Source organism: Somniosus microcephalus, unplaced genomic scaffold (genome assembly GCF_052327205.1).
Source record: "Somniosus microcephalus isolate GS21.2 unplaced genomic scaffold, FLI_Smic_1.0 scaffold1784, whole genome shotgun sequence".
Lineage (NCBI taxonomy): Eukaryota > Metazoa > Chordata > Chondrichthyes > Squaliformes > Somniosidae > Somniosus > Somniosus microcephalus.
Window position 1 is genome coordinate 6144 of NW_028226971.1, and position 14314 is coordinate 20457.

Sequence of the window (14314 nt, forward strand, 5' to 3'; positions counted from 1 at the left end):
AAGGTTCACTCGGTTAATCCCGGGGATGAGGGGATGGACATATGAGGAGAGGTTGAGTAGATTGGGACTCTACTCATTGGATTTCAGAAGAATGAGAGGCGATCTTATTGAAACATATAAGATTGTGAAGGGTTTGGATCGGGTGGATGCGGGGAGGATGTTCCCGATGATGGGTGAAACTAGAACTAGGGGGCATAGTCTTAGAATAAGGGGCTGCTCTTTCAAGACTGAGATGAGGAGGAACTACTTCACTCGGAGGGTGGTAGGTCCATGGAATATGCTGCCCCAAAAAGCTGTAGAAGCTACATTACATAAATTTAAAACAGAAATAGACAGTTTCCTAGAAGTAAAGGGAATTAAGGGTTACGTGGAGCGGGCAGGAATTTGGACATGAGACTAGATTCGGATCGGTCATGGCCCTGTGGGTAGCAGAGCGGGCCCAGGGGCCGTGTAGCCTGATCCTGCTCCTATTTCGTGTGTCTAATTCTGTTAGATTCAGGAGATGGTTCTATGATAGTGGATTGGCGGTTAGGATCAGATCAGCCATGATCTTATTGAATGGCGGAGCAGGCTCGAGGGGCCGATTGGCCTACTCCTGCTCCTATTTCTTATGTTCTTATGTTGCCGGGAGTAGAGAATCTTAGCTATGAAGAAAGACTGGATAGGCTGGGTTTGTTTTCCTTGGAACAGAGGAGGCGGAGGAGAGACCTTATTGAGGTGTATAAAATTATAAGGGCCATAGATAAAGTGGATAGAAAGGACCTATTTCCCTTAGCAGAGGGGTCAAAAACCAGGGGGTACAAATTTAAAATAATTGGGGGAAAGTTTAGAGGAGATTTGAGGGGAAATGTCTTCACCCAGAGGGTTGTGGGGGTCTGGAACTCGTTGCCTGAAAGGGTGGTAGAGGCAGGAACCCTAACCACATTTAAAAAGTATTTGGATTTACACTTGGGATGCGGTCACCTGCATAGTCCGATCAATCAATCTCCGATTGAAGTGGAAGTATTGAAAGCACAAAGGAGGTCATTAGTAAAAGACTTGCAGGAAGCCCAGACAGAGCGGGATGAATCTGAACACATGAAGAAGTCTCTTCAGGAAAGATGTCTGGAGTGGGAACAAAAGTCGAATAACGTCCAGATGGGTAAGGAGGAAGTAGAAGACCCTCTCGCTGGCCTAGATCAGGACGACACCGAATATTACCATGACCTATTGAGTGACACTGAATATTATAGTGACCTGGTCTGCCCAGCTTGTGATGAAAACTCCCAAAGTGCAGAAATCAGGATGAATCACTTAAAGTCTAAGGAACATAGGGAGATGGTGGCGCTACAGCTGGCAGCTGACAAGGGAGCCCAGAGAGTCTCCAAGAAGCAGAAAAGGAAAAGACGAAGCAGAAGACGATAACCATCTGAACCATTATCACCTCTACCAGATCACGCACGTGGTCCCTACGAACGGAGCCAAATCAGTTGGGAAGTAGGGAAACTTACCAAGGCAGTCCAGCTGTTTTTAAAAGTCAGCCATGCTGGTTCAGAAGTGACGGAAGTTCAAGCTGTTAAGTCAAAGGAAGGACTATTGGATGAGTCACTCTAGCTATGTGAACCGACTACACCACGGAGGCGTTGTCCGGACTGAGTCAAGACCAGAGACTGAATCTGTGAACTGTTCCCGCAGAGACTAATCCTGTGAACTGTGTTCCGCAGGAGACTATATCCGTGAATTGTTTTACATGAAGTTGAATATATGTTATGTTTAATGGGGAATAAGTATGTTGTAAGCTAAAAAGGGAGGATTGTAGTGTATGTACCCGCCTACCTTTAAGAGAACTATTTTAGGGTTGCACTACTTTCTTTTGGCTTCTGTATACTGTAATACCGATGGTGACCACACCGGTATATAAGTGTTGTGTAAGGATTTATTGGGCAGATTCGCCCTGACCTTCGAATAGTAAAGTCCTGTTAAAGTTACTCTTGTAGTCTGTGTATTAATTCACTATACAACCCACAGACTTTACAAACTGCTGTCCGTTATTTTAAATAAATGTGACGGACAAGTTTATGTGGAGTTTTCTGTGCGACCCCCCCCCCCCCCCCCCCCAATCACACACAGCGGTAACAATCCCAAACTGCTGAATCTACACAGTGGAGATAAAAGGTAAAACAACAGCCCCCTCAGTGGTTGCACGGCAGAATTGTCAAAAGTCTTGCTCCAAGCATTTGCGAGAGCTTTTACAAAAGTAAACACAGGCTGCTGGTCCTTTGCAGTGGCTGCAGGCTTCCATCAGTATGCTATGGAGAGCATCCCACTTGAAAGACAACACAACAGGAAGGTGTTCGACGCCCGGCGCAGCAATGAGCCCCTTTCAGAGATGATCAATTCAAACAAGTGGGGCTTCTAATTTCATAAGTGTTTGAATAAGCATGGATCACATGGCTAGCAGTTGTTCCCGCACCATTTAGTTTAAAAAAAAACGGTTATTACTTTAAAAGCGGTGAACTAGTAAAGATACAGTGCACCGATTAATACTATTGCTATGCCAAGACACACTTCACACACAGATTATACATTAGTGACTCCTCCCCACCCCTACTTATAGCAAGAGATGCAAAGCCAGGAATTTTTTCTCAGTGCATTAATCAAATCACGAAATAACCTCATTATAGAAGAGAGAGTTTTACTACTTTGGAATATATAATTGTGCAAAGAGAGAGAACGAGAGCCCAGTGACACCTATGTGTTGAGTGCACCCATCACCAGCTCCATACACATATACACACAGAGACTGTGAATCATGCCTTGCCATTTCTCCCTCTCTCTCACACAGACACATACCAATGAGTTGCTCTCCTCCGGAGACCAGGCTTGATAGCTCTGCAGGGCCACGTTCGGCTCGCCCAGAAGCTGAATGTTGCGCACGGTCGAGCGCTTGCGGTCGAACATGCCGTGACTGCCCGGCTCGGGGCTCCAGGTCGGGGGGGCTCGCAAGAGTTCCACAGGTGACGGGGAAATCATCGCAGAAAGCTTCCGAAAAGAGAACACAACACAAAAAAAACTTAGAGACAATCCACCAACTGAAAAAATCATCATCATCCAACATCAAAATATTTGAAACGATTGAAGGGGGGGCGGGGGGAGGTCGAGAGTCTGGTGGAGGGATCTTGTCCCGCTCGGTGTTGTTGCCTGGCAGCTGATTAGGAACAGATGCCGGCGAGTGCTGCCTCTCCTTCAGGCTTCAGCTCCTGCTGCCTGGTCCGCACTCCTGCCCAGGATCACTGCTCGCTCTCTCTCTCTCTCTCTCCACAAAAACTTTCACCCACCAGCGGTGATGTCATCCCCATTCAAATCAGCGCCTTCTGTCTTGCTCCTGGCAAAAAGAAACCCAGGCACAAAACCTGGGCTGGAGTCTTGCAAGAAGCGAAGTGGAATCCGATATGCTGAGGTAAAAACCAGGAGAGGAGATGGGGCGGGGGGGTCCATACATCCTTTATCCAGAATAATAAAGCAAATAGTGTCGTTTAATAATGATGATATTAATGGAGTCTTGGCCAGGGTGCAGAGGAGATTTACCAGAATTGTACCAGGGCTAATGGACTTCAGTTAGGTGGAGAGACTGGGGATAGTTCGCCTCAAAGCAGAGATTTAATAGAGGTGTTTTAAAATCATGACCAAGGAGATGGGTCAACACTTTCCACCGGCAGGTGGGCCAGTTACCGAGGAACACAGATTGTGAAGGGTTCGGATCGGGTGGATGCGGGGAGGATGTTCCCGATGATGGGTGAAACTAGAACTAGGGGGCATAGTCTTAGAATAAGGGGCTGCTCTTTCAAGACTGAGATGAGGAGGAACTACTTCACTCGGAGGGTGGTAGGTCCATGGAATATGCTGCCCCAAAAAGCTGTAGAAGCTACATTACATAAATTTAAAACAGAAATAGACAGTTTCCTAGAAGTAAAGGGAATTAAGGGTTACGTGGAGCGGGCAGGAATTTGGACATGAGACTAGATTCGGATCGGTCATGGCCCTGTGGGTAGCAGAGCGGGCCCAGGGGCCGTGTAGCCTGATCCTGCTCCTATTTCGTGTGTCTAATTCTGTTAGATTCAGGAGATGGTTCTATGATAGTGGATTGGCGGTTAGGATCAGATCAGCCATGATCTTATTGAATGGCGGAGCAGGCTCGAGGGGCCGATTGGCCTACTCCTGCTCCTATTTCTTATGTTCTTATGTTGCCGGGAGTAGAGAATCTTAGCTATGAAGAAAGACTGGATAGGCTGGGTTTGTTTTCCTTGGAACAGAGGAGGCGGAGGAGAGACCTTATTGAGGTGTATAAAATTATAAGGGCCATAGATAAAGTGGATAGAAAGGACCTATTTCCCTTAGCAGAGGGGTCAAAAACCAGGGGGTACAAATTTAAAATAATTGGGGGAAAGTTTAGAGGAGATTTGAGGGGAAATGTCTTCACCCAGAGGGTTGTGGGGGTCTGGAACTCGTTGCCTGAAAGGGTGGTAGAGGCAGGAACCCTAACCACATTTAAAAAGTATTTGGATTTACACTTGGGATGCGGTCACCTGCATAGTCCGATCAATCAATCTCCGATTGAAGTGGAAGTATTGAAAGCACAAAGGAGGTCATTAGTAAAAGACTTGCAGGAAGCCCAGACAGAGCGGGATGAATCTGAACACATGAAGAAGTCTCTTCAGGAAAGATGTCTGGAGTGGGAACAAAAGTCGAATAACGTCCAGATGGGTAAGGAGGAAGTAGAAGACCCTCTCGCTGGCCTAGATCAGGACGACACCGAATATTACCATGACCTATTGAGTGACACTGAATATTATAGTGACCTGGTCTGCCCAGCTTGTGATGAAAACTCCCAAAGTGCAGAAATCAGGATGAATCACTTAAAGTCTAAGGAACATAGGGAGATGGTGGCGCTACAGCTGGCAGCTGACAAGGGAGCCCAGAGAGTCTCCAAGAAGCAGAAAAGGAAAAGACGAAGCAGAAGACGATAACCATCTGAACCATTATCACCTCTACCAGATCACGCACGTGGTCCCTACGAACGGAGCCAAATCAGTTGGGAAGTAGGGAAACTTACCAAGGCAGTCCAGCTGTTTTTAAAAGTCAGCCATGCTGGTTCAGAAGTGACGGAAGTTCAAGCTGTTAAGTCAAAGGAAGGACTATTGGATGAGTCACTCTAGCTATGTGAACCGACTACACCACGGAGGCGTTGTCCGGACTGAGTCAAGACCAGAGACTGAATCTGTGAACTGTTCCCGCAGAGACTAATCCTGTGAACTGTGTTCCGCAGGAGACTATATCCGTGAATTGTTTTACATGAAGTTGAATATATGTTATGTTTAATGGGGAATAAGTATGTTGTAAGCTAAAAAGGGAGGATTGTAGTGTATGTACCCGCCTACCTTTAAGAGAACTATTTTAGGGTTGCACTACTTTCTTTTGGCTTCTGTATACTGTAATACCGATGGTGACCACACCGGTATATAAGTGTTGTGTAAGGATTTATTGGGCAGATTCGCCCTGACCTTCGAATAGTAAAGTCCTGTTAAAGTTACTCTTGTAGTCTGTGTATTAATTCACTATACAACCCACAGACTTTACAAACTGCTGTCCGTTATTTTAAATAAATGTGACGGACAAGTTTATGTGGAGTTTTCTGTGCGACCCCCCCCCCCCCCCCCCCCAATCACACACAGCGGTAACAATCCCAAACTGCTGAATCTACACAGTGGAGATAAAAGGTAAAACAACAGCCCCCTCAGTGGTTGCACGGCAGAATTGTCAAAAGTCTTGCTCCAAGCATTTGCGAGAGCTTTTACAAAAGTAAACACAGGCTGCTGGTCCTTTGCAGTGGCTGCAGGCTTCCATCAGTATGCTATGGAGAGCATCCCACTTGAAAGACAACACAACAGGAAGGTGTTCGACGCCCGGCGCAGCAATGAGCCCCTTTCAGAGATGATCAATTCAAACAAGTGGGGCTTCTAATTTCATAAGTGTTTGAATAAGCATGGATCACATGGCTAGCAGTTGTTCCCGCACCATTTAGTTTAAAAAAAAACGGTTATTACTTTAAAAGCGGTGAACTAGTAAAGATACAGTGCACCGATTAATACTATTGCTATGCCAAGACACACTTCACACACAGATTATACATTAGTGACTCCTCCCCACCCCTACTTATAGCAAGAGATGCAAAGCCAGGAATTTTTTCTCAGTGCATTAATCAAATCACGAAATAACCTCATTATAGAAGAGAGAGTTTTACTACTTTGGAATATATAATTGTGCAAAGAGAGAGAACGAGAGCCCAGTGACACCTATGTGTTGAGTGCACCCATCACCAGCTCCATACACATATACACACAGAGACTGTGAATCATGCCTTGCCATTTCTCCCTCTCTCTCACACAGACACATACCAATGAGTTGCTCTCCTCCGGAGACCAGGCTTGATAGCTCTGCAGGGCCACGTTCGGCTCGCCCAGAAGCTGAATGTTGCGCACGGTCGAGCGCTTGTGGTCGAACATGCCGTGACTGCCCGGCTCGGGGCTCCAGGTCGGGGGGGCTCGCAAGAGTTCCACAGGTGACGGGGAAATCATCGCAGAAAGCTTCCGAAAAGAGAACACAACACAAAAAAAACTTAGAGACAATCCACCAACTGAAAAAATCATCATCATCCAACATCAAAATATTTGAAACGATTGAAGGGGGGGCGGGGGGAGGTCGAGAGTCTGGTGGAGGGATCTTGTCCCGCTCGGTGTTGTTGCCTGGCAGCTGATTAGGAACAGATGCCGGCGAGTGCTGCCTCTCCTTCAGGCTTCAGCTCCTGCTGCCTGGTCCGCACTCCTGCCCAGGATCACTGCTCGCTCTCTCTCTCTCTCTCTCCACAAAAACTTTCACCCACCAGCGGTGATGTCATCCCCATTCAAATCAGCGCCTTCTGTCTTGCTCCTGGCAAAAAGAAACCCAGGCACAAAACCTGGGCTGGAGTCTTGCAAGAAGCGAAGCTGAGGTAAAAACCAGGAGAGGAGATGGGGCGGGGGGGTCCATACATCCTTTATCCAGAATAATAAAGCAAATAGTGTCGTTTAATAATGATGATATTAATGGAGTCTTGGCCAGGGTGCAGAGGAGATTTACCAGAATTGTACCAGGGCTAATGGACTTCAGTTAGGTGGAGAGACTGGGGATAGTTCGCCTCAAAGCAGAGATTTAATAGAGGTGTTTTAAAATCATGACCAAGGAGATGGGTCAACACTTTCCACCGGCAGGTGGGCCAGTTACCGAGGAACACAGATTGTGAAGGGTTCGGATCGGGTGGATGCGGGGAGGATGTTCCCGATGATGGGTGAAACTAGAACTAGGGGGCATAGTCTTAGAATAAGGGGCTGCTCTTTCAAGACTGAGATGAGGAGGAACTACTTCACTCGGAGGGTGGTAGGTCCATGGAATATGCTGCCCCAAAAAGCTGTAGAAGCTACATTACATAAATTTAAAACAGAAATAGACAGTTTCCTAGAAGTAAAGGGAATTAAGGGTTACGGGGAGTGGGCAGGAATTTGGACATGAGACTAGATTCGGATCGGTCATGGCCCTGTGGGTAGCAGAGCGGGCCCAGGGGCCGTGTAGCCTGATCCTGCTCCTATTTCGTGTGTCTAATTCTGTTAGATTCAGGAGATGGTTCTATGATAGTGGATTGGCGGTTAGGATCAGATCAGCCATGATCTTATTGAATGGCGGAGCAGGCTCGAGGGGCCGATTGGCCTACTCCTGCTCCTATTTCTTATGTTCTTATGTTGCCGGGAGTAGAGAATCTTAGCTATGAAGAAAGACTGGATAGGCTGGGTTTGTTTTCCTTGGAACAGAGGAGGCGGAGGAGAGACCTTATTGAGGTGTATAAAATTATAAGGGCCATAGATAAAGTGGATAGAAAGGACCTATTTCCCTTAGCAGAGGGGTCAAAAACCAGGGGGTACAAATTTAAAATAATTGGGGGAAAGTTTAGAGGGGATTTGAGGGGAAATGTCTTCACCCAGAGGGTTGTGGGGGTCTGGAACTCGTTGCCTGAAAGGGTGGTAGAGGCAGGAACCCTAACCACATTTAAAAAGTATTTGGATTTACACTTGGGATGCGGTCACCTGCATAGTCCGATCAATCAATCTCCGATTGAAGTGGAAGTATTGAAAGCACAAAGGAGGTCATTAGTAAAAGACTTGCAGGAAGCCCAGACAGAGCGGGATGAATCTGAACACATGAAGAAGTCTCTTCAGGAAAGATGTCTGGAGTGGGAACAAAAGTCGAATAACGTCCAGATGGGTAAGGAGGAAGTAGAAGACCCTCTCGCTGGCCTAGATCAGGACGACACCGAATATTACCATGACCTATTGAGTGACACTGAATATTATAGTGACCTGGTCTGCCCAGCTTGTGATGAAAACTCCCAAAGTGCAGAAATCAGGATGAATCACTTAAAGTCTAAGGAACATAGGGAGATGGTGGCGCTACAGCTGGCAGCTGACAAGGGAGCCCAGAGAGTCTCCAAGAAGCAGAAAAGGAAAAGACGAAGCAGAAGACGATAACCATCTGAACCATTATCACCTCTACCAGATCACGCACGTGGTCCCTACGAACGGAGCCAAATCAGTTGGGAAGTAGGGAAACTTACCAAGGCAGTCCAGCTGTTTTTAAAAGTCAGCCATGCTGGTTCAGAAGTGACGGAAGTTCAAGCTGTTAAGTCAAAGGAAGGACTATTGGATGAGTCACTCTAGCTATGTGAACCGACTACACCACGGAGGCGTTGTCCGGACTGAGTCAAGACCAGAGACTGAATCTGTGAACTGTTCCCGCAGAGACTAATCCTGTGAACTGTGTTCCGCAGGAGACTATATCCGTGAATTGTTTTACATGAAGTTGAATATATGTTATGTTTAATGGGGAATAAGTATGTTGTAAGCTAAAAAGGGAGGATTGTAGTGTATGTACCCGCCTACCTTTAAGAGAACTATTTTAGGGTTGCACTACTTTCTTTTGGCTTCTGTATACTGTAATACCGATGGTGACCACACCGGTATATAAGTGTTGTGTAAGGATTTATTGGGCAGATTCGCCCTGACCTTCGAATAGTAAAGTCCTGTTAAAGTTACTCTTGTAGTCTGTGTATTAATTCACTATACAACCCACAGACTTTACAAACTGCTGTCCGTTATTTTAAATAAATGTGACGGACAAGTTTATGTGGAGTTTTCTGTGCGACCCCCCCCCCCCCCCCCCAATCACACACAGCGGTAACAATCCCAAACTGCTGAATCTACACAGTGGAGATAAAAGGTAAAACAACAGCCCCCTCAGTGGTTGCACGGCAGAATTGTCAAAAGTCTTGCTCCAAGCATTTGCGAGAGCTTTTACAAAAGTAAACACAGGCTGCTGGTCCTTTGCAGTGGCTGCAGGCTTCCATCAGTATGCTATGGAGAGCATCCCACTTGAAAGACAACACAACAGGAAGGTGTTCGACGCCCGGCGCAGCAATGAGCCCCTTTCAGAGATGATCAATTCAAACAAGTGGGGCTTCTAATTTCATAAGTGTTTGAATAAGCATGGATCACATGGCTAGCAGTTGTTCCCGCACCATTTAGTTTAAAAAAAAACGGTTATTACTTTAAAAGCGGTGAACTAGTAAAGATACAGTGCACCGATTAATACTATTGCTATGCCAAGACACACTTCACACACAGATTATACATTAGTGACTCCTCCCCACCCCTACTTATAGCAAGAGATGCAAAGCCAGGAATTTTTTCTCAGTGCATTAATCAAATCACGAAATAACCTCATTATAGAAGAGAGAGTTTTACTACTTTGGAATATATAATTGTGCAAAGAGAGAGAACGAGAGCCCAGTGACACCTATGTGTTGAGTGCACCCATCACCAGCTCCATACACATATACACACAGAGACTGTGAATCATGCCTTGCCATTTCTCCCTCTCTCTCACACAGACACATACCAATGAGTTGCTCTCCTCCGGAGACCAGGCTTGATAGCTCTGCAGGGCCACGTTCGGCTCGCCCAGAAGCTGAATGTTGCGCACGGTCGAGCGCTTGCGGTCGAACATGCCGTGACTGCCCGGCTCGGGGCTCCAGGTCGGGGGGGCTCGCAAGAGTTCCACAGGTGACGGGGAAATCATCGCAGAAAGCTTCCGAAAAGAGAACACAACACAAAAAAAACTTAGAGACAATCCACCAACTGAAAAAATCATCATCATCCAACATCAAAATATTTGAAACGATTGAAGGGGGGGCGGGGGGAGGTCGAGAGTCTGGTGGAGGGATCTTGTCCCGCTCGGTGTTGTTGCCTGGCAGCTGATTAGGAACAGATGCCGGCGAGTGCTGCCTCTCCTTCAGGCTTCAGCTCCTGCTGCCTGGTCCGCACTCCTGCCCAGGATCACTGCTCGCTCTCTCTCTCTCTCTCTCCACAAAAACTTTCACCCACCAGCGGTGATGTCATCCCCATTCAAATCAGCGCCTTCTGTCTTGCTCCTGGCAAAAAGAAACCCAGGCACAAAACCTGGGCTGGAGTCTTGCAAGAAGCGAAGTGGAATCCGATATGCTGAGGTAAAAACCAGGAGAGGAGATGGGGCAGGGGGGTCCATACATCCTTTATCCAGAATAATAAAGCAAATAGTGTCGTTTAATAATGATGATATTAATGGAGTCTTGGCCAGGGTGCAGAGGAGATTTACCAGAATTGTACCAGGGCTAATGGACTTCAGTTAGGTGGAGAGACTGGGGATAGTTCGCCTCAAAGCAGAGATTTAATAGAGGTGTTTTAAAATCATGACCAAGGAGATGGGTCAACACTTTCCACCGGCAGGTGGGCCAGTTACCGAGGAACACAGATTGTGAAGGGTTCGGATCGGGTGGATGCGGGGAGGATGTTCCCGATGATGGGTGAAACTAGAACTAGGGGGCATAGTCTTAGAATAAGGGGCTGCTCTTTCAAGACTGAGATGAGGAGGAACTACTTCACTCGGAGGGTGGTAGGTCCATGGAATATGCTGCCCCAAAAAGCTGTAGAAGCTACATTACATAAATTTAAAACAGAAATAGACAGTTTCCTAGAAGTAAAGGGAATTAAGGGTTACGTGGAGCGGGCAGGAATTTGGACATGAGACTAGATTCGGATCGGTCATGGCCCTGTGGGTAGCAGAGCGGGCCCAGGGGCCGTGTAGCCTGATCCTGCTCCTATTTCGTGTGTCTAATTCTGTTAGATTCAGGAGATGGTTCTATGATAGTGGATTGGCGGTTAGGATCAGATCAGCCATGATCTTATTGAATGGCGGAGCAGGCTCGAGGGGCCGATTGGCCTACTCCTGCTCCTATTTCTTATGTTCTTATGTTGCCGGGAGTAGAGAATCTTAGCTATGAAGAAAGACTGGATAGGCTGGGTTTGTTTTCCTTGGAACAGAGGAGGCGGAGGAGAGACCTTATTGAGGTGTATAAAATTATAAGGGCCATAGATAAAGTGGATAGAAAGGACCTATTTCCCTTAGCAGAGGGGTCAAAAACCAGGGGGTACAAATTTAAAATAATTGGGGGAAAGTTTAGAGGGGATTTGAGGGGAAATGTCTTCACCCAGAGGGTTGTGGGGGTCTGGAACTCGTTGCCTGAAAGGGTGGTAGAGGCAGGAACCCTAACCACATTTAAAAAGTATTTGGATTTACACTTGGGATGCGGTCACCTGCATAGTCCGATCAATCAATCTCCGATTGAAGTGGAAGTATTGAAAGCACAAAGGAGGTCATTAGTAAAAGACTTGCAGGAAGCCCAGACAGAGCGGGATGAATCTGAACACATGAAGAAGTCTCTTCAGGAAAGATGTCTGGAGTGGGAACAAAAGTCGAATAACGTCCAGATGGGTAAGGAGGAAGTAGAAGACCCTCTCGCTGGCCTAGATCAGGACGACACCGAATATTACCATGACCTATTGAGTGACACTGAATATTATAGTGACCTGGTCTGCCCAGCTTGTGATGAAAACTCCCAAAGTGCAGAAATCAGGATGAATCACTTAAAGTCTAAGGAACATAGGGAGATGGTGGCGCTACAGCTGGCAGCTGACAAGGGAGCCCAGAGAGTCTCCAAGAAGCAGAAAAGGAAAAGACGAAGCAGAAGACGATAACCATCTGAACCATTATCACCTCTACCAGATCACGCACGTGGTCCCTACGAACGGAGCCAAATCAGTTGGGAAGTAGGGAAACTTACCAAGGCAGTCCAGCTGTTTTTAAAAGTCAGCCATGCTGGTTCAGAAGTGACGGAAGTTCAAGCTGTTAAGTCAAAGGAAGGACTATTGGATGAGTCACTCTAGCTATGTGAACCGACTACACCACGGAGGCGTTGTCCGGACTGAGTCAAGACCAGAGACTGAATCTGTGAACTGTTCCCGCAGAGACTAATCCTGTGAACTGTGTTCCGCAGGAGACTATATCCGTGAATTGTTTTACATGAAGTTGAATATATGTTATGTTTAATGGGGAATAAGTATGTTGTAAGCTAAAAAGGGAGGATTGTAGTGTATGTACCCGCCTACCTTTAAGAGAACTATTTTAGGGTTGCACTACTTTCTTTTGGCTTCTGTATACTGTAATACCGATGGTGACCACACCGGTATATAAGTGTTGTGTAAGGATTTATTGGGCAGATTCGCCCTGACCTTCGAATAGTAAAGTCCTGTTAAAGTTACTCTTGTAGTCTGTGTATTAATTCACTATACAACCCACAGACTTTACAAACTGCTGTCCGTTATTTTAAATAAATGTGACGGACAAGTTTATGTGGAGTTTTCTGTGCGACCCCCCCCCCCCCCCCCCAATCACACACAGCGGTAACAATCCCAAACTGCTGAATCTACACAGTGGAGATAAAAGGTAAAACAACAGCCCCCTCAGTGGTTGCACGGCAGAATTGTCAAAAGTCTTGCTCCAAGCATTTGCGAGAGCTTTTACAAAAGTAAACACAGGCTGCTGGTCCTTTGCAGTGGCTGCAGGCTTCCATCAGTATGCTATGGAGAGCATCCCACTTGAAAGACAACACAACAGGAAGGTGTTCGACGCCCGGCGCAGCAATGAGCCCCTTTCAGAGATGATCAATTCAAACAAGTGGGGCTTCTAATTTCATAAGTGTTTGAATAAGCATGGATCACATGGCTAGCAGTTGTTCCCGCACCATTTAGTTTAAAAAAAAACGGTTATTACTTTAAAAGCGGTGAACTAGTAAAGATACAGTGCACCGATTAATACTATTGCTATGCCAAGACACACTTCACACACAGATTATACATTAGTGACTCCTCCCCACCCCTACTTATAGCAAGAGATGCAAAGCCAGGAATTTTTTCTCAGTGCATTAATCAAATCACGAAATAACCTCATTATAGAAGAGAGAGTTTTACTACTTTGGAATATATAATTGTGCAAAGAGAGAGAACGAGAGCCAGTGACACCTATGTGTTGAGTGCACCCATCACCAGCTCCATACACATATACACACAGAGACTGTGAATCATGCCTTGCCATTTCTCCCTCTCTCTCACACAGACACATACCAATGAGTTGCTCTCCTCCGGAGACCAGGCTTGATAGCTCTGCAGGGCCACGTTCGGCTCGCCCAGAAGCTGAATGTTGCGCACGGTCGAGCGCTTGCGGTCGAACATGCCGTGACTGCCCGGCTCGGGGCTCCAGGTCGGGGGGGCTCGCAAGAGTTCCACAGGTGACGGGGAAATCATCGCAGAAAGCTTCCGAAAAGAGAACACAACACAAAAAAAACTTAGAGACAATCCACCAACTGAAAAAATCATCATCATCCAACATCAAAATATTTGAAACGATTGAAGGGGGGCGGGGGAGGTCGAGAGTCTGGTGGAGGGATCTTGTCCCGCTCGGTGTTGTTGCCTGGCAGCTGATTAGGAACAGATGCCGGCGAGTGCTGCCTCTCCTTCAGGCTTCAGCTCCTGCTGCCTGGTCCGCACTCCTGCCCAGGATCACTGCTCGCTCTCTCTCTCTCTCTCTCTCCACAAAAACTTTCACCCACCAGCGGTGATGTCATCCCCATTCAAATCAGCGCCTTCTGTCTTGCTCCTGGCAAAAAGAAACCCAGGCACAAAACCTGGGCTGGAGTCTTGCAAGAAGCGAAGTGGAATCCGATATGCTGAGGTAAAAACCAGGAGAGGAGATGGGGCGGGGGGGTCCATACATCCTTTATCCAGAATAATAAAGCAAATAGTGTCGTTTAATAATGATG

The 14314-nt window shown here is 46.7% G+C and overlaps 1 protein-coding gene across 1 annotated transcript; it reads right to left on the minus strand.

Annotated features, from left to right (window-relative positions):
• Positions 1 to 2106: 2106 nt before the first annotated feature.
• LOC147080286 (uncharacterized) lies at positions 2107 to 14074 on the minus strand. The gene is made up of 4 exons (XM_085981221.1): positions 13620 to 14074; positions 10021 to 10209; positions 6435 to 6623; positions 2107 to 3021 (listed from the first exon to the last, which is right to left on the minus strand). Exons 1-4 carry the CDS (start codon positions 13875 to 13877, stop codon positions 2731 to 2733), a joined length of 927 nt encoding a protein of 308 aa, XP_085837347.1. The 5' UTR covers positions 13878 to 14074; the 3' UTR covers positions 2107 to 2730.
• Positions 14075 to 14314: the final 240 nt, after the last annotated feature.

Coding starts and splice junctions, on each gene's coding strand:
- LOC147080286 (XM_085981221.1), bottom strand. CDS start 13,877: ATGATGATGATTTTTTCAGTTGGTGGATTGTCTCTAAGTTTTTTTTGT. Junction 10,210..13,619: donor CGGAGGAGAGCAACTCATTG/GTATGTGTCTGT, acceptor TCTTTTCGGAAG/CTTTCTGCGATGATTTCCCC. Junction 3,022..6,434: donor CGGAGGAGAGCAACTCATTG/GTATGTGTCTGT, acceptor TCTTTTCGGAAG/CTTTCTGCGATGATTTCCCC.